At 37.4% G+C, this 25,865-nt stretch overlaps 1 protein-coding gene across 7 annotated transcripts in view; it reads right to left on the bottom strand.

Moving 5' to 3' along the window:
* KDM6A (lysine demethylase 6A) overlaps positions 1-25,865 on the bottom strand; it is a 204,769-nt gene that overhangs the window by 90,037 nt on the left and 88,867 nt on the right. For all 7 annotated transcript variants that reach the window (XM_011237210.3, XM_011237211.3, XM_002929208.4 and 4 more), the window contains exons 5-6: positions 17,936-17,994; positions 8,684-8,804 (exon numbers count right to left, since the gene is read on the bottom strand). In XM_011237210.3, the coding sequence (XP_011235512.2) occupies positions 8,684-8,804; positions 17,936-17,994 (180 nt within the window). The remainder of the gene's footprint in view (positions 1-8,683; positions 8,805-17,935; positions 17,995-25,865) is intronic.

Genomic DNA, 25,865 nt, shown 5'->3' with positions numbered 1-25,865 from the left:
GTTTCATTTCTCAGATGCAAAACTGATGTACCTATTAACATATAAGCCAGCAGAAATGAATATCAATTATAATAATCAGCCCCGAGATCTGAAAATACCACGGTAAAATATCTAGCACCTATCCCTGCAACCAAGTGAAGCAGCTAAGAAACATTTGCACCTCACACAGAAATACTGCAGTACTGAAACCGACTATTGCTGTGTGAAATAGTTATTATGTGGTAGAGGCTTCTGCAGTTCAAAGACTACATACAAACCTCAAGGCAGAAAGCATTCTACAGAAAATTAATTTCCAAGCAAGATTTACCTAACCCATTTTTTTTAATGTTATGGTGATTTTCTTTTTACAGAGCACTTCTGGTCCAATATAACAAAAAGGATCTATTCATAACAATTTCTGTTGACATCTTTATTACCAAATCACCTTTTGTTCTAAAAGCTTTTGACTTGTTCAGTATTTCAAAATAACTTAATAGCATTTTGCTTTATACAGGCTAAGGAACTTGATTTCTAACTGGAGGAGAATCTATAGTCATGTAAGTAACATGTAAAACTCAGGTTTCAAGACTTTATTGCTCTTTCAATTGTTTTAGTTCTAGCTGTATAGTCCGTGATTATCTCACGAATCTTTTCAATTGTAGACCCCTTCAACTATATTCCCAATCCTGAAGATAAGCAGTGATATAACTTTTTTGGTAATTAACAAATTATTTGTGTGTGTATAAGTTATTAAAATTTAGAGCAATGTTTGGATTCCAGATCCAATCTTGGATATTCTGACTCAGTGGGTTGGGCCTGACACCCTGTAAACCAGAAAAAAAGCCTCTACCCTCTACAAGTTATACCAATGCACAATCAGGGTTAAATGCCACTATTTAAGTTTTTAAATTGTGTACTTGCCCCAAAAAACTTTACTTCAGACTACGTAGACAAGGTGTGTGTAGTCGATACTGTTGTCTCTATTCAATTAGTGTAGACAAAGCCTTCTAGGAATAAAACGTTGGCAACACCAGGTACTCTGCTATGGCTACGCATCTACAGAACTAAATGCACAGCTCACTGAAATGAATGTTCTATTAGAAGTTTAAAAGACAATTCCATAACAGAATCCAAAAGATGCAGATGAGGGATAAAAGAAAAGACGTACTTCAGGCTGAGGAAAAACTTATTTTTACAAAGCCCTTACGAAAGAGGGTTTTATGGGCCATTTTAAGTGAGAAGAGGCAAGATATGCCGTGTACTCTTGAAAGTCAAGTAATTTTTTCTTTTTCATTGTTACAGACTGCCACAATTCTAAAACTATGAATTAAAACCAACAACTTCATTCCTAAACCTAATAGTCTATGATAAATGGATGAGACTAGGGAAAGGTCCTGGGCTGTGATGGTACTTTAGGGCTTTGATCTCTGAAAATGAGATACAGAACTGAAAGTGGAAAGTTCTGGTGGGGCTTACGAGTCACACTGCTGGGTAAGCTGAACTGATTAAGGTTCTTTCAAAGCCCTCAAACTCAAGTTCTTCTGACTCTGTAATACAAGGTTATTACAACTGTTTTGAAGAGAAACTCTACTGCACACCAGTAACTAATAGCTCGCTAATGGATCCTGGCACTCTTCACTCAAAAAAGAAGTTTCCAATCTGGTGTCCTCCAAAAGTATCCTTAACAAAAAAGTAAAAGAAAAGACACTGTATACAGGGCGCCTGAGTGGCACAGCGGTTGGGCGTCTGCCTTCGGCTCAGGGCGTGATCCCGGCATTATGGGTTCGAGCCCCACATCAGGCTCTTAAGCTATGAGCCTGCTTCTTCCTCTCCCACTCCCCCTGCTTGCGTTCCCTCTCTCGCTGGCTGTCTCTATCTCTGTCGAATAAATAAATAAAATCTTTAAAAAAAAAGAAAAGAAAAGAAAAGACACTGTATACTGAAGATGTTCAAAATCTTACTTCTTTTCACAGCCCTTCTTTATAGCTCCAAACTTCTGCCTGTCTATACCGACATCTAATATCCCTTGAGTACTTCCAAGTCAATATACTCCCAAAGGACCCACTGCCACTCAGAGCCTTTCCACTTCCCAATCCCAAAACCTGTTGCTACTTTACCACCTACTTTAGTTAAAAGAAGAATGAATTAAGCCAATAAATGAAGAATCTATTTCCAATTAACTCTGTAAGATCTATAGAATGTGTTACCTCTCATCCATCCATCCACTGAGAACCCATTTATCCCATGGATCTTGCTCATCTTTTTTCCTGTAACAGTGGCTTACCTAGTCTCTCAACTCATTTCTATCGTAATTTACAAAAGTACCGGTATACAACTGACTAGAAATTTTAAAACACTGGTCCTAGTATGCGTCTCATCTGTGTATACAAAGGATCAGAATACGGAATGACTTCTTTCCCAAATTCTTTAAATCTAGTAGTATACAATTTGTTTTCACATCAAAATTGAGGCTGATATTTACACCAGTAACAAATCAAGGCAAACATGATACATATTTTATAAAGGGGATAAAATGTTGTTTTGGAACATAACCTCTTTTTTTAATGTGGCATTAGACACACTGAATGTTTCATAAAGTTGCATTTGAAGACCAACTATTTACACCACAAATTTACTTGGTTATGGGTAAACACCGAAAAAGAAATATGTTTTGATCAGATATTATTTCTTGTAGTTAAAATGTATTTGAGGAGAGAAAACTGAACTGGAAAACCTGGACTCAGCCTAACTCTTCCAAATCAGAGAATGGTGACTGCACATCTATGAGCAGTCATGTCCTTTCCAAACATACATTTTCAAGGAGGAACTGAAGTACTTCTGCTGTTTATACTACTTCACGCTTAAAGGTATGTATGTAATAGAACCCAGGGCAGAAATAAGTATCAAATGGAAAAACAAAACTGGGCAGGCAGAGTGAAGTGGAGAAAGCATTATGCAGTGGCTAGATAAACCAATTAGGAGATCATCTCATAAAAGAGAATAATATCTAGGAAAGATTAAAAGGTAAAGTACAAGTTGAAGAGTAGAGGGAAAAGGAATGAGCAGAGCAATGATTTTTGCCCACAAATAAGTAAAAATGGACAGAAGACAAAGTAAACAGTAATGACCATCCTTTGCGAAAAGGACCAGTGATATTTCATTCAGGTAAAGCGGAGTTCTACTGCCGATGTGAGAATTAGGGAGATGTTTAAAGGCACAAACGTGCAACTCGTAGATAGCTAAGTCCCAGAGAGCTAATGCACAGCACAGAGATTACAGTCAATAATACTGTATTATAAACTTCAAAGCTGCTAAGAGACTAGATCTTCATTGTTCTCACCACAAAAAAAATATAATAATAATAATTACTTTGTGATGAGACAGAGGTGCCAGCTAACACTACAGTGGTAATCACACTGCAATATATAAATTATCAAATCAACATGTTGGACACTTAGGACTTACACAATGTTATATGTCAATTTTATCTAAATAAAATAATTTTTATAGAATTCAAATTTTCAAAATGCCAGCTGGGAGAGTTAAGCTATTGAGTACCATGGAGTTAAGCTATTGAGTACCATGAAGTATTAAACAGGGCAGGGGCAGGCATGGAGAAGTAACAGCAACTTTCATGATCTTCAGACAACTGAACTAATAAAAATATGCTGGTAAAACTTCAACAAAGAAATATTACAAGTATTTTAGAAACTTAAGGCACAGTTAAAACTAATTAAATAGCTAGCATTCAAATTCTCAGCAAGTATTTTTATAATACATAGAGTTTACAGTATCTTAATTAAATGAAATGATTCATGTATTCTACATTAAAAAATAAAGTAATAAATGACAGGAGGCATTTTCACAGATTCCAAAAGTGGTTTCTAAAAGGAAATCTATGTCCTCATGCCTTATTCCTTTTGCCTTAATATCTTGGCATTAAAAAAAATATATGACAATAAAAGTCCCGAGTCTATAAAGGGTCTAAGATCAAATCAGAAACCTGGAAATGAAGTAGTTCCTGGAGAAGAGTAAGGTAAAAAGAAAGTGGAAATGCTATTTCACTCAGTAGTTTCATGTCTTTAAAAGTAGAAGGGAGACAAGCTGAATGAACTGGTGAACAGGAACATGTGGAGAAAACAAATGCAGTGGCAGTTTGTCTAGAAAAAAAATTCTGTTAAAAGCTGATAAATAAAGCCAGCCGCTCCAGCACCACCCCCATCTTTCCAGCCCAACCTATGAGAGGCATTTATCATTTTATAGCCCCTTCCATTTATCTATTCAAGAAACACTAAGCACTTGGTACAATACCAAACTAACATCCAAGTCTCATTTGAGTTCAATCCATTTCCTTTGCATTGTCTGTGCAATTCTCATCTTCCTAACTCTTTCATTATTAACCCTTCAAATCAGCACTTACCATCTTTAAATATCAAATTATGAAGAAACTTATATTGGTATCCAGCCAATTACCCACAGGTCCCACTAAAAAGCCACACTCTTTACCTTTAAAATCCAAATAAGTTCCAATGTTGACACAGTCTAGGGAAACTTAAATATGTAAATATTAGGGGAATTTCTACATAATCTTCATTAAATTAAATAAATGCACTGGCATGAACTGACTGAAGAATATGGGTGTTACTGCATCTTATTTTGCATTTCCTTCCTTCGCATGAAGGAAATAATTAAGGGTCTACTAGAATGTGAAAATTAGAGGCATTATATAAAACTATTTGTCAAAATTAGTGTACTTTTATTGAAGTAATGATCATACACTGCCTCAAATATATAATAAATATAAGCAATCATTAACACCATTAAAAAGTAATGAAATAAAATTCTGAATTAATTATATGGTGTTAAAGAGGCAACCAAACCCACCTAGGGGGGATATTATCTAAAGCAGGGAAGAAAAACAACAAATACCATGTAGAAATGTCATCCTGGAATGGACTCTGGTTCAGATAATATTAAACTAGTTAATAAATTAAGAACTGATACCCCCACCACTCACTAAACACATGAAATCTTTATTAGCCAATTTAAAGGAAAAGTAAAACCTATCACTGAAAAGTAAGCTGGGCATTAACTTCACATTTCTGAGGATGGGCAGAGTAGCAAAAATACAAATATTTAATTCTTGGATGGGAAAATGGATTTCAGGAACAGTATCTACACTGGTCCCAAATTGAGGAGTTTTAGATATAGTAGACAAACTGAAAACTAAAAAAAGGGGGCTGAAAAAACTTGTCAGATACTTTCATATATCTCTATGTATATATGTATATATATGTGCCTGTATGTACATGTACATACGTATATAAATTTAATCTTTACAATCGTGGAGAGTGGGAACAGTTACTCCAGTACTACAGACACAAAGAGGATCACAAGAGTTAAGCATCTTGCCCAAGGTCACACAATTTGTCATATGGCAGAGTCAAATTCTGGAACCAAATTTGCTTGCTCTGAGCTGTTTACATAGTACCAAAACAGAATGATTCTGTTTCAGATATCCATTTTGGTAAAAAAATTATTACCAGGGATACAAATAAAAAAGGAGGCCCTGGAATCCATTTCATGTGTAGGTGAAAATAAGAAATCTATTACGAAATAAACTGCATTTTATCGTCGAAAACCTGTATATGCTATATCCCTCTTCAAGCGTAGGGAAAGAAAATGAGGTGGAAAAGACCTGAACTATATAATGGATAGACTGCCCACACCACCCCACACCAAAATACTCTTTTTACCCACCCACCCCTCGCTCCTCCATTAAACAGAATGGTGTATTTAATTGCGCCCTGCTCCAAAACTGGGGCTAACTGGTCTAAGAGCAACCACATCTTTGATAAGGAATCAACTGAGAATGGCCAGTGGCCCATTTCTTTGCATCTCATTGGCCAGAAAAGTATTCTCGAAGAGATCAACAGGGAATCAGGATCTTTCTCCTTTATGACGCATGATGATCAGATATTTACTGAGCACTTATCACACGCTAGCACTATACTAAGCACCTATACCACTACTCTATAGTATCTTTCTAATATGAGACATGAAAAATTAATCACCTCACTTTGATTGTATCCTATGACTTTACTGAATTCATTTATTACTTCTAATAGTTTTCTGGTGGGGTTTTTAGGGTTTTCTACATTTCACTTTGATTGTACCTGGCAGCCAGCCTTAAGAATAAGCCAATACAGAACAGAGAAGAAAATGAATCCTTGATGAAACCTTGGACCAGCTCAACCAACCAATCCTAAAGGCTATACTTCACATTACACAGGCTACTTTCAGCTTCAGTTGGGAGTTTCTGAAGTTTCTGGTTATCTATACCAATAAATGAGCTTCTAGGAAACAGCTTCAGTAGTGGAAAAGTCATCAGAGGTTCCACATCTATCCGTATGGAACTAAAGTACTAGCCAGTCCACTTTAGGAAAATTGGAGGCCACCTAGGGGGAGAGGGACATATCACTCCTTCTGATTCCTAACTTCATTCGCATTAAATGCTAAGCACTTAGAGTACTATGCTGAAATACCTCCTCCTTGACTAAAAATGAGGATGCCTAAAAATCTCCTTTTGAAAACAGACAGGGAACACTGGAGAGAGAAGCCTTAAAAAAAGCCAATGTCAAAATGAGATAAAAATCAAAGGCAACCTTCTCATTATGGGGAAGAGAAATAGCAAGGACTCCTAAAATTCTTTTCTCTGTTCACACAAATGAAATAAACATCAGGATGATTATCAAGTATTTTAACAAGATGACTATACTTAACTTAAAACAATTTTGCCGAAATTGCTAGAACTTGAAGGTTAGCCTTTATGCCTGAACAAACAAAAGTTGTACACAGGAAGTCTCTCTTGAAACTAAATAAGCAGGAACACTTTCAATTCACCATGGAACACTGTCCAACACTGTTCCCCCTAGTAAAAAGGATTTTAAGTATTGCCACTTTCGTGGAAACAAGAGCTCTGCATCCACAGAATTATCTAAGACACTACTGTACTGATGTCCAGAGACAGCCAAATTCTATAATACGGGACATTATCTGATTATTTTTTCCACTCAAATATATTTCCTGAGCAACATTTACCAAGCTGCTATCAAAAACATGTCTGCCACACGTAACAGTTATATTGTGACAATATTATAAAATGATCAAATAAGTTTATTTTGTATTATTAGACATTTTAAGAATCTTTGTTAGCTAATATATACTGTGAATGTCCAAGAGGAGGTTAAAATATGCAAGGTGGGATATTTTTATTTTCCATTTCAAACCCACTCACATCCCATAGTATACAGTTGACTCTTAAACACAGGTTTGAACTCCATGGTCCCACTTAATATACAGGGTTTTTTGCATAAATGTATTTTCTCTTCCTTATGATTTTCTTAATAACATTTCCTTCTCTCTAGGAAAAAACTTCATTGTAAGATTAGTAGTTACATTTTTGAGTCCTTACACACAGATTTTCAACTGGGGGGTGAGGTTGGTGCCCATCACCCCCACGTGTTCAAGGGTCAATTGTTTGAGAAGCACTGTTCTGTATTTGAGGAAATCTGGCAATTTCCAGGTATCCTTTACTCACCACACTACCTAATTTTACCTCGGTGCCAATTCCTCAAACTGCACTTACCTTTGACAACTGTGTAATCGAAATACTTCCACAATCTACTTGTTTTAGTGTTTTTGGTTGTATATCACTCTTTCATATCATCAGCATTGTTCTTTATAAACTCATGAAAGATAGAAACAGTAGTTGCATAATTGTCTACTTTAAAACTCTAGAACAATTACATACAGTTTTTAAAAAACCTTCAGTAGTACCTTATTAGTGAATTCAAATTACAACCTACTGTAAAGTCTCTTTATCATTCTTTATCTCCCTCCCCGCCCTTCAGGATCAAGATAATCTGCAAGGGAGATATTTAGAACATGGCAACCATTATACTTTTAAATTCACAAGAACTTAAACTTATTCCTAGAACTTCTAATCCTTCAAAGAGCAATGCTTTTGTTGCGCAGGAAAGCAGTATTTTTATGAAAAGCCCAGTAAGATCTAAAGTGATGGCACAGACAGCACAAGAAATTTAATTAAAAAATTGAGAAATATCAAATTTCCATAGTAAGTAAAATATTTAACCAACAATATATTATCTTTTCCTAACAATGTTTATATTCACAAACTAGCAATTCAAATGACTTGCAGAGAAAACTTTTTTAATAATTTAGATATGAGATGTGCCCTGCTGGTAGAGGTCGACAGATCTCTAGTGAGACCCATGCAAACAAATAGGCCAGGATGGGATCACAGACACAACACCACTAAGCAAGCTGGACCTGACCTCTATGCTGGCCAATCACTTATAGTGGATGGATTTACATGTCCAAACTGAGATTGAAATCTTCAACTTTTCCTGATGACAGACTTCACTTAAAACTAAAGAAAAGTTTAATGGTATCATCAGCTACCTATGTCTTAGGATCATAACTACTTTGTACCCTGAAACCCAACCTTGGGTATCTTCCAGTTCATAACTGATAAATAGTTCTTTCATCTAAATTTTCAAATTTTCTTATGAAGTGCCAATATAAACTCCAACATTTCTCAATGCTCTAATATTTAACAACCCATCCCCCAAAAAATGCACAAAATGAAACATTGTATCTTGGAAAAAACCCAATAACCTACCTTTAAACTAGACTCATAGTCTGTATTCACTTTGAACATAAGCCCAAGTCGTAAATGAATTTCCTTGGCTCGACAAAAGCTGGGATCAACATAAAGCACCTCCTGAAATGCTTTAATTGCCCTGAAAGAATATAGACATAAGATATCTTAACTTTTTAACACTTGCATGAATTTTTGCTTGGTAGCACAGTAAAACTTCTGCTTTACCCAACACAGTTTTAAAGAAAATGTGTTTTACGTGAATGTATTATTAAAAAAAAAAAAAAAGACTGGGAAGTGGCACCTGGGTCTTTTGTATAATTGAATGTGTATCACCTAATTTAATATAAAGGGAAAAGGAAAATCAGATGAATGTATAATCAATTATTCAAATAGTATTTTATGGCTTAATAAAATTCTCAGTTTAAATAACGGATTTCATTGTTTCTGGAATTTCCTAGGGGAAGGAGGGGTGGGGAATATAGTTCTGTTTTTAAAGAGGAGAGATTAATCCCGTTTCTAGTCTATTCTGTAAGAATAAGTCTTCATTTAAAACTTTGTCATTCATATTTAGATTTACAATCCATATGTACCTTATTTTTTATATGGTGTGAGGTCAGAGTTCGTTTTTTCCATAGTCACTTTGTCCTAAACCAAATGTCCATATTTATGTAGATCTGTTTATGGGTTCTCTATCATCTATCACTTTCCATTGATCTATCAGTCTATTTTTGCCCCAAATTCACAATTTAACTTTTATAAATGGTCTTGACTACCAGTAGAGCAAATACAAGCAGAAGGAGGGAACACTTTTCACTGAATACATTTTTATACACCTTAATTTGATCACGTAAATATAATACCTACTAAAAAACAAATTAAAATCATGACAAGGAAAAATGTCTACCTTGAATTTTGAAAATTATAATAGCAGATATAATATGTTGAGCATCATTTTAAATCTCTCCACAGTATTTAGTCAAGACTTATCCCAAGTACCAACTAATATATTCTTTGCAAAGCTTTTTATCAACTATTCTCTGCCTCTACTTATCTTAAGGTGGCTATTTAGAATCTTAGAAGATTCCAACAGGAAAGTCAATCTTCTATATAAAAAATTCAAAATATTATACCACAAAACAGAGCACAATACCCTCTATGTCTTTAAAGTAACTTTGATTCATGCCTTATCTATTTCCCAAAAAAACTGTGTGGGGCTATGTACATGGTTATTATAAAATTAAGGGTTCTAAAGGGTAATGTTTATCATGAGGGGGTGGGGGCAACAGGTCTGGCATCAGATACTTTTATACCTGGTAAAATACTTACTTCCTGAAGAGGAGGTTGGGATCTATGTGTTAGATGGCTTTTTAAATGGGTGGGGGTGTATGTGTTTTATTATCTGATGTGTACAGGTAGAAGAAGGGAGTTAAAAGACCTGACAGAAAAGAATTGGTGTAAATTACCAATCTCATTCAAAGGCAGCTTTCTATTTCTCTCCGACTTCAAGATACTCATCTGCATAACTACTCATCAGCATGTTGTTAAGACATTCTCTTTGTACTTTTCTCAAAGCTTTCTAATAAGAGGAGGTGCAGTTCGGCCTCTATTATTCTCCTGATCGTGACTAGTGCTACCACCTTCTAATAAAACAGGCAATTGTTGGGGGATGGGGGTCAGCATAAAAAGGTTAAGAAGAGAACAACTCAGCTGTAAATGAGGCCAAATAAAACATGATATACAACTGGGAAAGGGTATGCAGGAGTTTGGGGGAAGCTTTTGGGCTAACAGCAATTTTTTATTTCTTGACCCAAATGATGGTTATGAATGTTTACTTTATAAATAACATGTTAAGATATATACTTATTTTTTTAGTATGTTATGTTTAAGTATGTTATGTTTTATAATAAAAATTAAGAGTAATGCTTCATAAAACCCTAATGAACCTTAACTTATGAGATGGGTCAGACAACTCTCTTGTGGAATGGTCAAAACTAAGCAATGTCCACATGTGCCAATAAAAAAACCCAGGCAGGACTGAGTCAAAGATATGAAAGAAAAAGAAAAGTCGAAGACAGCAAAGAAAAGAAATGGAGAAAAAAAGAAGTTAAGAAAAAAACTGTTTAAGGAAGGGCAAGTGAGAAAAGCAGTGAGGAGAACACAGAACATCTGTAGCAAGCCCTCGGGAGAAATTATCTCCTACTCTTACTTTCTGCTTCCAGCCTTTCCTCTGAATCCCTAAATTTGTAGATGTGTTTTACTCCATAGGTGCCTTTGGTGCAGACATCGTATCCACTTAGTTCACAATGTCACATAAGTGCAAAGAAACATCGGTTTATTTTAACAAGTTTTCTATGTATGTTAACACACTAGAAATTAAAACACACACACACACACACACACACCATTAACCTATAAGCAAAAACACATGTTCCAACATACTAGTCTCAGCTATCCTATGTTTATTCTTTAAGGACTACTAAAAGTACCCCTGAGGGGCTCCTGGGTGGCACAGTTGGCTAAGTGTCCAACTCTTGATTTCAGCTCAGTTCATGATCTCAGGGCTGTGAGATTGAGCCCCGCATCAGGCACCACGCTCAGCTCGGAGTCTGCTTAAGACTCTCTTTTCTCGGGACGCCTAGGTGGCTCAGTCAGTTAAGCGTCTGCCTTTGGCTGGGGTCATGATCCTAGGGTCCTGGAATCGAGTCCCACATCAAAGAGCCCCCTTCTCCCTCTGCCTGCCGTTCCCCCTACCCCCCTTGTGCTCTCTCTGACAAATAAATAAAAACTTTATTTTTTTAAAAGATTTTTTTATTTATTTGACAGAGTGAGAGACAGCGAGAGAGGGAACACAAGCAGGGGGAGTGGGAGAGGAAGAAGCAGGCTCCCAGGGGCGCCTGGGTGGCACAGTCGTTAAGCGTCTGCCTTTGGCTCAGGGCGTGATCCTGGCATTCCGGGATAGAGCCCCACATCAGGCTCTTCTACTGGGAGCCTGCTTCTTCCTCTCCCACTCCCCCTGCTTGTGTTCTCTCTCTCTCGCTGGCTGTCTGTCAAATAAATAAATAAAATCTTAAAAAAAGTAGAAGAAGAAGAAGAAGACGACGACGACGGCGGCGGCTCCCAGCGGAGGAGCCCAATGTGGGGCTCAATCCCAGAATGCTGGGATCACGCCCTGAGCCGAAGGCAGACGCTTAACGACTGAGCCACCCAGGTGCCCCATAAATAAAAACTTTTAAAAAAACTCTCTTCTCCTTTTTCCTCTGCTGGCGCACGCGCGCACGGTCTCTCTCTCTCTCTCTAATAAATAAATAAATAAATCCTTAAAAAAAAAAAAAAAACAGTGCCCATGAGATGGTATGGCCAGTATATATCGAATCATCAAGTTCTTCTCCTTGTTGTTTCAAAGTTTTCCTCAAATTCAATACCTTGCAGACCCAATCTTCAATATCTCATTACTAGATTACTGAAACAGGCTCTTTAAAGACACCCTTGCTCGGCTCTGGCTTACCTATGCTTCCTCAACCGTGTGCCTCCTGTAATTGCCTACTAACCATGTTACTCCAAGTCAAATCTCCATGTAGCATTTAAGGTCTGTGAGCAGTACCTAGTACCTATTCAACTCTATTCCCAGTTATGACCCAACACTGTTCTTCCTCAGCTGTGACCTGGCTTATTTCAGGAATTTCTTTGTACAAATACTGGCCCTCTTGACTTCACTGCTTCTCCTCAAGATGGTCTCCTGATCTGAAATATTTTCATTCTTCTATTTCACCCTAAATCCACTATTACCTAAAAGACTGACCACCCAAACTCAACACCAACTATGTTTTGCTAAGTGTTAACCAGCAATTAGGTCCACTTTATTATTAAATCATTTTATTCTCTATGTAGTGGTATACTATCTCCAGTTTTTCCAAGTGGCCTATTCCTTGAGGTCCATGCTCCTCTTTTATCTTTAATTGTTTAAATAATATAGAAAACAGTTAAGTTTAATAGATGTTTACTAAAGCCATCACTTTTATAGTTGGCTGACTGGGTTTCTCGTGGGGGCAGGAGACAGCAATGCTCCACAGTCTATTTATGGAGCTCCTCTCATCTAACAAAATTATCTAGGTTCATTTTCATTTCCTTTTCCAAGTTTTTTTCCCATCTTTTCTGTGTACTTCCTCAGTTTTTTCCCCACTCTAGGGGATAAAAGGAAAAAGGGTTTTGTGTGTGTGTGTGTGTGTGTGTATAACAGGTGAGTGTGTGGAGGAAACTGTATCATTCAGACTACATTCTCATTCTGGTCATCATTTTACCACATCTCACCAAACTGCATGTAGCCAGAGCATGATCTCTGCCACCACAAACTAGACTAAAAACACCAACGCATATAAATTTTGCTGACCTCAGTATTCTGATGACAGAATTTTAGAACATGAGAAATGGCTACCCAGAACTATAAAGTATTTTCATGATACAATGCCTGGAAAGGTTTATACTTTTCAAATATTACAGCATATTCTCTAGCAATAATTTTGGTGATATAAAAGACTACATCTTTTAGATTTTGAAAAAAAATGCAAATGATAATTATGCACAGCAATATGCACTTTGTTTTTGTTTCTACAAAGTCATTAAAAAGAAAAAGCTTCCTCAGGACTTTACCAAACTTAGTAAAAATAATGATATTAACTAAATGTCCCTAGTACAGTTTCAGTACATTTGGAAAGAGACATAATAAAACTTTTAACTGTTCTAAGGCTAATAAAGCTGAGTCTGGAGATTTCCCTCAGGGATATCTGAAGGGATAAATGGTTTAATACCACACCATTTCATACTAATGAAAGGGAGAATATTCTAACTCTAAATCAGTAATAACATGTATACACAGAACACATAAATACTTCCACACACAGATATTATGAAATGTAGAAGTTCCTTTTAAAATGAGACAAATGAAAGATTTGATGAAGTAATCAAAGAAACAGGCAAGGCGGGATTTTAAAAGGTGGAGATGGTAAGAGAAGGCATACCAAACACAGTAAATGGCACAAAGTTACATAGGTAAAAAAATGCTCAATACGTTTCCAGGGAAATGTTAATACTGTGTGACCGACACAAAGAGTATATTTAGGGGAACAGTAGGCTTGAAGGATCATTTGAGGCTGAACCAGAGAGGACCTTAAATGTGAGGCTAAGTTAGAAATACCACACAAGAGTTCTTCACATTGTCATTTGCTAATGTGTTACTTCATGGCTTTTTTTGCTCTTTAGCCAGTCTTCATTTCATCACCCAAGACAGGGGGAAACATTTTTTCCTTCCCCTCTTGCAAAGATTTATGTTTTTATCCATAATTTCCCTGAAGCTTAATTAGTTCAAACCCTTCCAAATTTTCTCTGGCAATTTATGTGTCACTGGTAAGCATAACTTTACCAGAACTGCCTTAGTTAAATGCTAGTTTTGTCAAAACAGAGTGTACATAATAAACAACACATGTTAACATGAACTGTTTCATTTTAATGGGACTATACTTACGGTTTTCATCTAAGATCATTACTTTGTATTATGATAGCTCAAAAACATTTATTAAATATTAAGTTTTTGCCAGACTCCATGCTAGACAAGCCTCAGGATCAACAGAGTATCACAAAGACATTAGGTTTATTTGCACCCAAAGTGGTCACCACAATGGAGAACAGATATTCCTACACTTTTAAGAACATTTGTGATTGGTACAGTGCTTAAGGAATTAATCCTAAAAAAAACTTCACTTGTAATGTGTTAATACTTCTTTGTTTCTAATCTCACCTCTGCATCATTCAACCCTTTTCAATGTCAACAATAATCACTATATTTCCTTACCAGTCCTATCAATTAGATTTGGGAGCTTAATTTCCAAAATCCTATGCCTTTAGCACAGAATTATGTATCTCTTAGATTTGCCACCGTAAGCCACTTCTGATATTGATCAATGGGAATACAAAAGGTTGCAGGCTAGAAAGAGAGGATTATAAGACTTTTCTGATGGATATATTTAAAAGTTTGGCTGTAAGCTGTAATAATTTATTACTGTATGTATTTCAATTCCTCTCACCCAAGAACACAGGTTTCTCACTATAAGGCAAGAAGAAACTCAATTCAAGGTACCCCGAGCAATGTGCCCCCTTCAAGAGCAAGAACAAGTGAAGGCATGGGCATGCATTCATGCACCTGTACAGGAATGGCTTTATAAACACCGGTTCCAGCTCTCTGATGCTTCTATTTTTACTTTGTGCTTCTATGTCTTTCCCCTTCTGGACATGTTTTTAAACTATGGTCCCACAATATGGAGTAGGATCAATAGTAAAACTGAATAATCATCCTAAGTCCAATAAGGATGTTACAGTTGCTCTACAACTTTCTGACATGGGCTCCTCTAAGAAGAGAATGCAACTGAAAACCAGAAAAACCGACCAAATAACAACTGATCTAGAAGCTAACCAATAAAATCAACTCCAAAAGAAACAATGGGCAGAATATGACAAGAAACAAGGCAAACAAGTTAACAGATGAAACTATACTTAATAAAATTGTTCTCAATTATATTAAGTCACCGTCACCAAACCCCACACACATTGGCCGCATACATTATCACCAAATGCTATTATGCTTATTAACCTAGCAAACACCAACAGACACCATTACCAAGTATCGAATTTTACTTAAATTACAAATATACTAAAGATAAAACATTCTGAGACATCCTAGACAGATCCTTAGAGCTGACAATACAAAAAAGGGTATAACACGCCCTTCTCTAGAAACATTTTTTCAACATATCCCAAAATTTCATGTAAATAATTTCAGGGAACAGAAAAATGCCTGATCCCAACAATTAACAGCTACTTACAAATAAAACCAAATAAAACACAAACACAGTCCCTAACCTAAGGAAGTTCCTAACACTTAAGGCTGTATTCTGAAACTCACCGGGCAACTACTTCATGCTTTCTAAATTCTGCAGCTGTTCAAGAAAGAGCAAGGTAAGTTAAAGGATGGGACACACACGTTTGTAAAAAAAACATGTGACCAGCAAGAGAGAAAACACACAGCTAGGATGGATTCAGACAGGGTGTGAAATATGTCATTTTAGGAAGCAGCCAGAATTAAAACTTAAGACGTGAGAAAATGGTGGTGACCAGGACAGGATCGACAGACCAGAGGGCACTTGTTAATTCAGACACTGCACTGTCCTTTTATCATTCAGTTTCATTTCTTAGGTCCACTGAAGGATACAGAAATCATACATAGATAAGGAATCACATGATATAATGTTCCACAGCTACAAGTCTCCTAAGTTGACATGGTCACGTATTTATAAAAAGTAACCCAATTTTGAACTGATGATGGTTTTACTTCATTACTGATTTTACGTCTGTATCTTCAATCTACAGGGAGCTCACTCGTTATCACAAGTAGGTGAAAAACGGCTGGTGTGTGGTATACATGTCCATTACTAAACTGTAGAGTTCCTTGCCTCAGGTTTCACCTAAATTACTTCTGGCTAGCCATAAAAAATGTACCAATATGCCCAGGAGAACAATTGCGAAAACTGATATAAAAAAAAAAAACTACCTGTCAATCTCAAACCTGGGGACAGAGTACAATAGAAAAAACATCAGACTGGGCAATCTGAGCATTATAACCTCTCTTCTGCCACTAAACAGTTTATAATATTCAGTTACACACACACCTTGCTGTCGTCATCTACAAAATTAAGGGAATAAACTAACTTATCTCTAAGACCACTTCTGGTTCTAAAAGTTTAGAATTGTGTATTCTATGAATAGGATCTTCAAGAAACTAAGACTATTTTAAAACAGTCCTAACCTATCCTTGGTTTTAAATATGAAGCACTGGACATGAGGTTAGGAGGCTTAAGTTTAGGATTGCTGTACAGTAATGGACAATTTAAGAGAAAAAAATTACAAAGCTTCCTTATAAAGATCAATTAAAGTTTTGTCAAGTTTACAAATATGAGTGATCTGAATGATTACAATACTCTATATATACACACAGGTATTCTCTAACAATGCAGTGCTTCCACAGATGATCAAAACCCAAAAGAACCAAAAGCAAAGAGGAAAGAAAAAGCATATAGAAAAATCATCCATGTCTACAGTTTCATCTTTAGGATAACCGTACTGAATCACTGCCAATACATATTTAAAAGCTCTGTAATAAATACCCAGGATGCCCAACAGGTACAATGACAGGGTTATAACCTTTGGTCAAAACCTTGCTTTGGACTCTCTCGGCATTCACTCAGGTTAAAATTATGGAGAACAGAAGGGACTCTGACAAAACTGGATACGCTTCAAATAAAAATGTCTGGATAGGGCTTTATGGTTTACAAAATACACATTAGCTCATCTGATCATCAAAACTCTGTGAAGTAGAAAAGGCAAGTGACTACACCGCACTTAAAAAATCTCATACTCACAAACACACACACACACACACACACACACACACACGAGGAAACAGATCTAGGGAGACTATTTAACTCAAGATCCAATTAAGTGACAGTGCTGAGACCAGAATACCTATCTTCCAACTCAAATTCTATGTTATTTCCATTGGAGAACACTAGTACTTTGTCTCGTAAACAAGAAAAACAACAAGGGGGCAAAGGCCTTAACAACAGGGCCCTACACTTTATGGTTTATACATTCCTATATATTCCTATCATATTTAATCTCTGACTCTGAAGGTGTACCATTATTCCTATTTTATCAACGAGAGAAATGAGAGCTTGTAATCTAGTGCCTAGTTACTGGAAATTGGAAAATACTAGTGTGCACATGCATATATACTGGAGTGTGTGTGTTGGGGCAGGGGGAAAGCAGCCAATCTTGTCTAAAAGTTTGAAAAGGTAAACATGCTGGTCATCAAAGATCATTTACCCACAGACCTTGAGATGTGAGAGCATAGTCATTCTCCAGTTCAAATAATCTGGGGACCACCGGTCCATAATAAGTGACTGAGAAATTCCAAAAGCTTTCCAACCTAAGCGTTCTATAATCAGAATCTCATTCCATATTCTTTTAGGAACACATACAACTCTAACAATCTAAAGTGAGTCAGTATCTCTGAAGGAACAATCTAATCAATTCAAGAGATTACTGGAAACCGTAGGCTTAGTGACATTAAAATACTTTGTATTTATTATACATACACACACAGTATCAAACAAAACAAGCCATTTACTAGAAATAACTGGAGTTATTAGTTTTATGTCAACTTACCACTGAAATGCATTGTAATGGAAGTAGACCAAACCAAGACCATATAAAAAGGCAGCATTCTGTAAATAAAAGGAAAAAGAGACTTTTAGGAAAACCAATTGTGTCTAATGCATATGATGTTATTAATATAAAATACCATGTCAAAGATGTTTTAAGTTATTAAAACTATGCTGCATTACAATATATTTACAATATATTTTTAGAACACCAAAGTAACAGTGATGAGTCAGCAGATGGCACACAATCCAATCAACTTGGAGAGATTCTCTGGTTTCTTTTTAATCAAACCTGTCCTGAAATTTAAAAAATCTATCAGCAGAATTCCATGGGCACATCTGAAAGATGTGAAAATGTCTGGATTATGCTATCCTTTTCACTCTTGCTTACATGTGTATTCTTTCTCTGGTTCTTTGTTTCTTTTACTAGATTTTAATTTTACGTTCAGTGCTGCCAGGAAGGTAGTTACAATTCAAAAGAAATGCACAATATAAACCTAGACAAATTTTAGTGTTAAACACACACACACACACACACACACGCTAAAATGACACCACGTAGCCATTTACATTTGGGGCTTCAACATCAGTGATTCCTGGGGCACCTGGGTGACTCAGTCGATAAAGTGTTCAACTCTTGATTTTGGCTTAGGTCACCATCTCAGGTCCTGAGATCCAGCCCCGCTTGGGCTCCCCACTCAGCAGGGAGTCTGCTTGATATTTCTCTCCCTCTCCCTCTGCTTCTCTCCCCACCCCACCGTGCCTGCTTGCTCTCTCTAAAAAATAATAAGTCTTTTAAAAAAATTAAAAATAAAAGGCAAATAAACATCAGTGATTCCTTTTGTAGTACAAAACAGAAAGATGCTTATCCAGACTCCTTCTGACCTCTGGCCTCCAAATAGGAACCAGCTAGCTACTCCCTTTTTTCAAAAGCGGCAAACGTTTGAGTATCTATTACATGTTTTGCCAAAACATAAGCAAATCTGTTCTAGTAAACCTTATCTGTGTAAAAAAAAAAAAACACAATAAAGCTTTCACACTGATCCTTGCGAAGAAATTCCTACAAACCTATATTCTAAAACCTGAAAATTTTAGACTCTTAAAGAAATGCTTCTTGCCATACAGTCTTGGGTTGTATTTCCCCAGAAGCACACCCTGAGACAGAAGGTTTCAAATATAAGTAGTTTATTTGGGAAGTTGTCCTAGGAAATACCAATATGGAAGTGGAGAAGTGAGGCAGGGAAGGATGCCAATAAAGGGTGCAGAATGACTAGTTTTACAGCTGGAACTCAATCCTGCTAGGGATCTCTAGGAGACAGTGTGGAACATTCCTAAATCATCTTGCCCTAGGTGTGAGGGACTAGAGTACTTATCCCACAAATTGCTATCAGTCACTGGTTAGAGAAAAAGAATCAGTGATGTTTAAAGCGTGAACAAAAGTGTAAACAGCTGGGTGACTTTTTGGTCTGCAGTTGTTTTTTTTAATACTAAACTTTGTTCTAGGATTATATTGTGCACTTCCTCTGAATTTCAAGTACCTTTCTGGAAACACTGAAAAATGTTTAAATACATCTTAAAATGTAATAAATATGAAGATTTAATTTCATTAAATCCTCATTACCCCCAGCTTTCCAAATGAGAAAATTACATGCTACAAGAGTATTCACAAATGTGGGGATTCACAAAGGTCTCAGACAACATCTATTTCAAAAGTTCATATTTTTAAAATTTTTTGAAATTTACTTGGAACTGGCTTTAATCAGGATCATTCATTTACCACCCCTTGAAATAAGCTGAGCATTTATTAGGTGTCAGGGACAATATTCAAGGGTTGAGCAAGCCAAACATTAAAACATACTTCCCCTGCTGTCAAGAAGTATGCAACCTAGTCTGTGCAGGTGATGGGGAGTGGGGAGAACAATGACATTAAGAATGCAGGCCTAGTTAATTCAGAGTCATGAAGTGTTCTGCCCAGAAAGTCTAGATCTGAAAGACAACTGTCTTCTTAGGTGAGAGAAATGGCAGGGAAGGGAGTATGGCTGAATAACAGATTAACACCTTTCACCTACTTAGGTAATTACCCAGAGAAGGTGGTATGGGGTGTAGTGGAATTTACTGAGGAGAATTTCTGCTTTCGAGAAATACCTGGCATCTCCCAACGTCCTTACTTTGTTCCTAGGTTATCCTTCCCGTTTTAGGAAATCTTGCTCTATCCTTGCCACCTTATAAATTCTATCAATTATTTAAGATCCATTTTAAATGGCATCTTCCCCATGAAGCTCTGCTGCTTCTCCCACCTCAACCCAGAAGTAATCTTCCCAACCTTTAAATCTGGCCTGGGCACAATGTCTCTATCCTACGACATTGTTAATAGTAAGAACTTAATTTAATGCAAAATGCTAATATCATCATTTCTTTTTGAAGGTTCTAACAACCCTATGAGGTGGTGGAAGGCTTCCTTTATAGAATAAAGAAACAAGGATCAGAAAGATTAAACAACTTGCTCAAAAAGACAGGTATTAAGTAGTAGACATAGGAACTGAATCTCGGCCTGCCTCCAGAGTTCACTCTTAACTACTATATTTTTGTTATTTGTGTACTGACTAAACCCCATCGCATCAGACAAAAATGCCACAAAGGCAGGAATGCTAATCATGTGTGTATCCTCTTATCACCTAGCACAATGCCTTCTACACAGCAGATGCCCAAAGGTTTAGTAAATTCAATCACCCAGTATTTAAGCTCAGTCATTAAACTCAGCTCCCTAGATGACACTGAATTAGTACGAGGAACGGTTCCTATTAACCAGGAGCTTATGTATCTCAGTAACGAATTAAATCTCATTTTTCCATAACAGTAAACAATGTAATTCAAACTTTTCTTGAGCATCTATTATGAGTCACAGCAGAATTATCAGCACTGGGAAGACAGTAGTGAGCAGACAAAAATCCCTATCCTCAATGAACTTACAATTTCATGACAAAAGATCATGAAATTAAGTGCATAATAATATGTTCCAAGCTACAACCATTTAAGAGTTAATGAAATATATAGTAAGGACTAGGAAAAGAGGTAGTACACTTGGGTACTGTTCTCAAGGATAGCTGGGAAAGGAGAAGGAAAAACAAGCCATCTCAGCCAGGGGTTCTAAATCACCCATCTTTAGAAAGAGTGACCTGGAGGTGTGAATGACTATATGCTCTTAAATAAATGAATTCCCTCCCAATGTACAATCTTACCACAAATGCCAATAGCATCCCCATTGAGAAACACGGGTCTATGCAAAAAAGGATGACCTGAGCAAAGGCATTGATATGGAAATTAATTTAAATACGATGTAGACATTCATTCAACCTATACTATGAGGAGTTAGGGGAGTAACTTTCTGGGAAATGTACTATTTAATAAATTTCAATACAAATACTTCAATACAAATACTTAGAGGTTAAAGTATCCATACCAGGAGTCAGCAAACTATGGCACATGGACAAAATCCAGCCAGGCGCCTGTTTTTGTAAGTAAGTTTTACTGGAACATAACTACACCCACCCATTTACTTATTGTTTATGGCTGCTTCCAGCACCAACAGCAGAACTTATGGGACTTTATCAGGATAAAGAGCTGACTTTATCAGGATAAAGAGCTTCTGCACAGCCAAGGAAACAGTCAAAAACACTAAGAGACAGCCCACAGAATGGGAGAATATATTTGCAAAGGACAACCACAGATAAAGGACTGGTATCCAAGATCTACAAAGAACTTCTCAAACTCAATACACGAGAAACAAATAAACAAATCATAAAATGGGCAGAAGATATGAACAGACACTTTTCCAATGAAGACATACAAATGGCTAACAGACACATGAAAAAATGTTCAAAATCATTAGCCATCAGGGAAATTCAAATCAAAACCACACTGAGATACCACCTTACGCCAGTTAGAATGGCAAAGATAGACAAGGCAAGAAACAACAATTGTTGGAGAGGATGTGGAGAAAGGGGATCCCTCCTACATTGTTGGTGGGAATGCAAGTTGGTACAGCCACTCTGGAAAACAGTGTGGAGGTCCCTTAAAAAGTTAAAAATTGAACTACCCTATGACCCAGCCATTGCACTACTGGGTGTTTACCCCAAAGATACAGACGTAGTAAAGAGAAGGGCCATATGCACCCCAATGTTCATAGCTGCATTGTCCACAATAGCCAAATCATGGAAGGAGCCGAGATGCCCTTCAACAGATGACTGGATTAAGAAGCTGTGGTCCATATATACAATGGAATATTACTCAGCTATCAGAAAGAACGAATTCTCAACATTTGCTGCAACATGGACGGCACTGGAGGAGATAATGCTAAGTGAAATAAGTCAAGCAGAGAAAGACAATTATCATATGATTTCTCTCATCTATGGAACATAAGAACTAGGAGGATCGGTAGGGGAAGAAAGGGATAAAGAAAAGGGGGGTAATCAGAAGGGGGAATGAAACATGAGAGACTATGGACTATGAGAAACAAACTGAAGACTTCAGAGGGGAGGGGGTGGGGGAATGGGATAGACTGGTGATGGGTAGTAAGGAGGGCACGTATTGCATGGTGCACTGGGTGTTATACGCAACTAATGAAGCATCAAACTTTACATCAGAATCAGGGGATGTACTGTATGGATTAACATAATATAATAAAATAAAATTAATTATTTAAAAAAAAAAAAAAAGAACTGAATAGCTGCAAAGGAGAGACTACCAGGCTTACAAAAAAACCTAAAATATTTACTATCTGGCCTTTTACAAAAGAAGTTTGCCAACCTCTGACCTTGACTGTATTAAAGTAACTATCACAACCCCAAATTAAGAAATTGTAACTTGATGAGACTGCTATCAACGTACATTGAAGGTTCTTATACTGTGTCTACAATAAAGTTATTGTCACAGATGTGATTCATTAAGTTAGCAGTTCACCAATACCAGAGTCCACAGTAGTGTTTTCACTGATCCCCAAACATAGCTCTTAAAGAAAATCCTAGGGACACCCGGGTGGCTCAGTCGATTAAGCGTCTGCCTCCAGATCAGGTCATAATCCCAGGGTCCTAGGATCAAGCCCCTTGTCAGGCTCCCTGCTCAGCGGGGAGAGCCTGCTTCTCTCTCTCCCCCTGACCCTTCACCCCACTTGTGCTTTCTCACTCAATCTCTCTCTCAAATAAATAAATAAATTCTTTTTTAAAATAATAAAAATTAAAAAAAAAAACAAACCACTCCTAAGTGCCCTGCTCCCTAATCAGAGCTCCAGGCCTAGCTGTGAGAGGGGAGCACTCTGCACTCTTCTGGAGTTAGGACACTAGGACCTTTATTCTTTCCAGCTGTTCCTTAGCTTCTCTCAGCTTCCCCAGACTACTTCCAAATTGAAGGGAAGGGCACTGAGGGTTCTACTTCCATTTTCATGAACATACTTACGTAAAGTGGATTGGAAAACAAGAGTAATAAAGTTGGCAATGTGACACAGTTCTAGCCAGTCAGACAAGCAGATTTCTACCATGGGGTTTCTAGGAAAGCTGCTGCTTTCTGCGCATAAATGTTTCCTTTCCTCCTCTTCTTCCTTCTGTTAGTATGTCATGGTCCCCAGAGTAATGAAGGTATTACTAGCCCACCAAAGTGGTATGAAAAATACCTTACCCTGAAAACATCTGAACAAATCAGCAGCCACAGAAATAAACATCTAACTAAAGAGAGCATCCTGAAAATACAGCTGCTAATGAGTCCCCTCCAAGGGAGTTTACTGACAGGGAAAATACTGACCCTCAGCAGAGGAAGTATGAATTCAGCCGCCCATCAGCATCAAAAAGTCCAACAGAACCTTCCCTACCTTCACAATAATGCCCTAACCCTGCCACCTAGTTTTCTTAAGTTCAATAGAACATTCCATACTTTCCCAGTGAAGCCCTAAAACTCCTCCCTGTTTTGTTAGGTTTATATATAAATCTTTATCTCTGGCTACTGAGGGAGTTACTCCTTACTAAGCAACTCCAGCATGCACATGTAAACAAATTTTGTCTTTTGTTAATCTCTCCTCAGATCATTTGGAGACCATCCCTGCACTCCACCCAAGTTGTAAGAGTAAAGTACATCCTCCAAACAGTGACAAGCAGCAACTCTGTGTAAAAATCAGACCAGGCAGGCACTGGAATGGCAGACACAGACATATGGTAAGATTTTATTTATTTATTTTGAGAGAGAGAGCATGTGCGCCTGCAAGTGGGGGGGGGGCGTGCAGAATGGGAGGGAGAGGGAGAAAATCTGGGGCAGACTCCACGCTGAGTTCAGAGCCCACTCGGGGCTCAATCCCTTGACCCTGAGATCAAGAACTGAGCCAAAAGCAAGAGTAGGAGGCTAAACCGACTGAGCCACCCAGGAACCCCCCTCATATCATGATTTTAAAGGAAAACATGCTTAGGGGCATGTGGGTGGCTCAGTCGGTTGAGCGTGGGGCTCTTGGTTTAGGCTCAGGTCATGATCTCAGGGTCAAAGGGCTGAGGGATCAAACCCCTCAAGCTCAGCATGGAGTCTGCTCAAGATTCTCCCTCATCCCTTCCCTTCTGTCGCTCCCCCAGCCCGCGCGTACGCATGTGTTCTAATAAAATCTTTAAAAAAAAAAAAAAAGGAAAACATGCTTTAAAGACAGAAGAGTGCCAGTAAATTTAAGATCAGAATACTGCCCCCTCCCCTTGAGGCCACAGCTACTTTTATTTACCATGGTTTGGGTTTTCTGAGGAAAGCTTAGACCTAGCATCCTATAAGCACGCAGCAATAGTACAAAGGCAGCTGTTTCCCAGACAAAGGGAGGTTGAGATTAACAAAAGAGAATATTAAGAAGTTAATATTCAAACTTCTAAAAACTTCTTTAGACAAGACCAAAGCTAAAGCTAGTCATTTTGGGCAACTAAGTGGGTTCTAAATGATGAGATTATCAAGATATTGTTAAAATATGTAATCTTTGGATAGAATAGCAGTTTGATTATAGCACCACCAACATCCCATATTCCAGTAATCACCTTTGAAGATAACCATATTTTTATACAGGGATATCATTAAGAAATGTAATCAAGCCAAACTATTAAAAAATATCAAATTTCTTAATTTTATTCTTCTCTGATACTAATCCCACATAGTTAGTGATACACAGTGGGAACAAAAAAAAATCTGCTATTCATCCTATCTGGGGACCAAAAAGGGGGATAGGGAGTCTGAAGGCATTGTAAAGCTCCAGGAACAAACTTCCAAATGCCTCCGGTTATCTCCACCTATTGGATATACTACAAATACCTGAAACTCCATAAATCTTAGACTGAAGAGGAATCTGATTTTTCTTTTTTTTTAAGATTTTTATTTATTTATTTGACGGAGGGAGAGAGAGACACCAGCGAGAGAGGGAACACAAGCAGGCGGAGAGGGAGAGGAAGAAGCAGGCACCTAGTGGAGAAGCCTGATGTGGGGCTCAATCCCAGAACGCCCGGGATCACGCCCTGAGCTGAAGGCAGATGCTTAATCACTGAGACACCAAGGCGCCCCTCATATTTTAATAGTACTGAAGATTTTACATAGTGATAACAATCTCACCAGTTAGGCAAGACAAAAGTAGTCCTGTTTTTGTTTTCATCTCCTTCCCACCCTAAACCACATTCATTCTATTCATAAAACTCATTTTACAACCTAAAAACCTCTGAATCAACCCCCTTTCCATTCTTACTGCCCTTCTCTAGGTAAGAACCTCAACTTTGTCTACCTGGCCTCTTCCAAGTTTCCTAACTCCTCTCCCAAATTCTAACCTCCCCCACCATTTCCCCCTTTCAATTACCTTCCACACCACTGCGAATGAGCTTTCAAAAACTCTAACATGACACTGTTCTATTTGAAATTCCTCCGAAGAGTCACTAACAACC

The sequence above is a fragment of the Ailuropoda melanoleuca genome, chromosome X (assembly GCF_002007445.2).
Source record: "Ailuropoda melanoleuca isolate Jingjing chromosome X, ASM200744v2, whole genome shotgun sequence".
Classification (NCBI taxonomy): Eukaryota; Metazoa; Chordata; class Mammalia; order Carnivora; family Ursidae; genus Ailuropoda; species Ailuropoda melanoleuca.
This window is presented reverse-complemented; position numbering and strand designations above follow the sequence as displayed.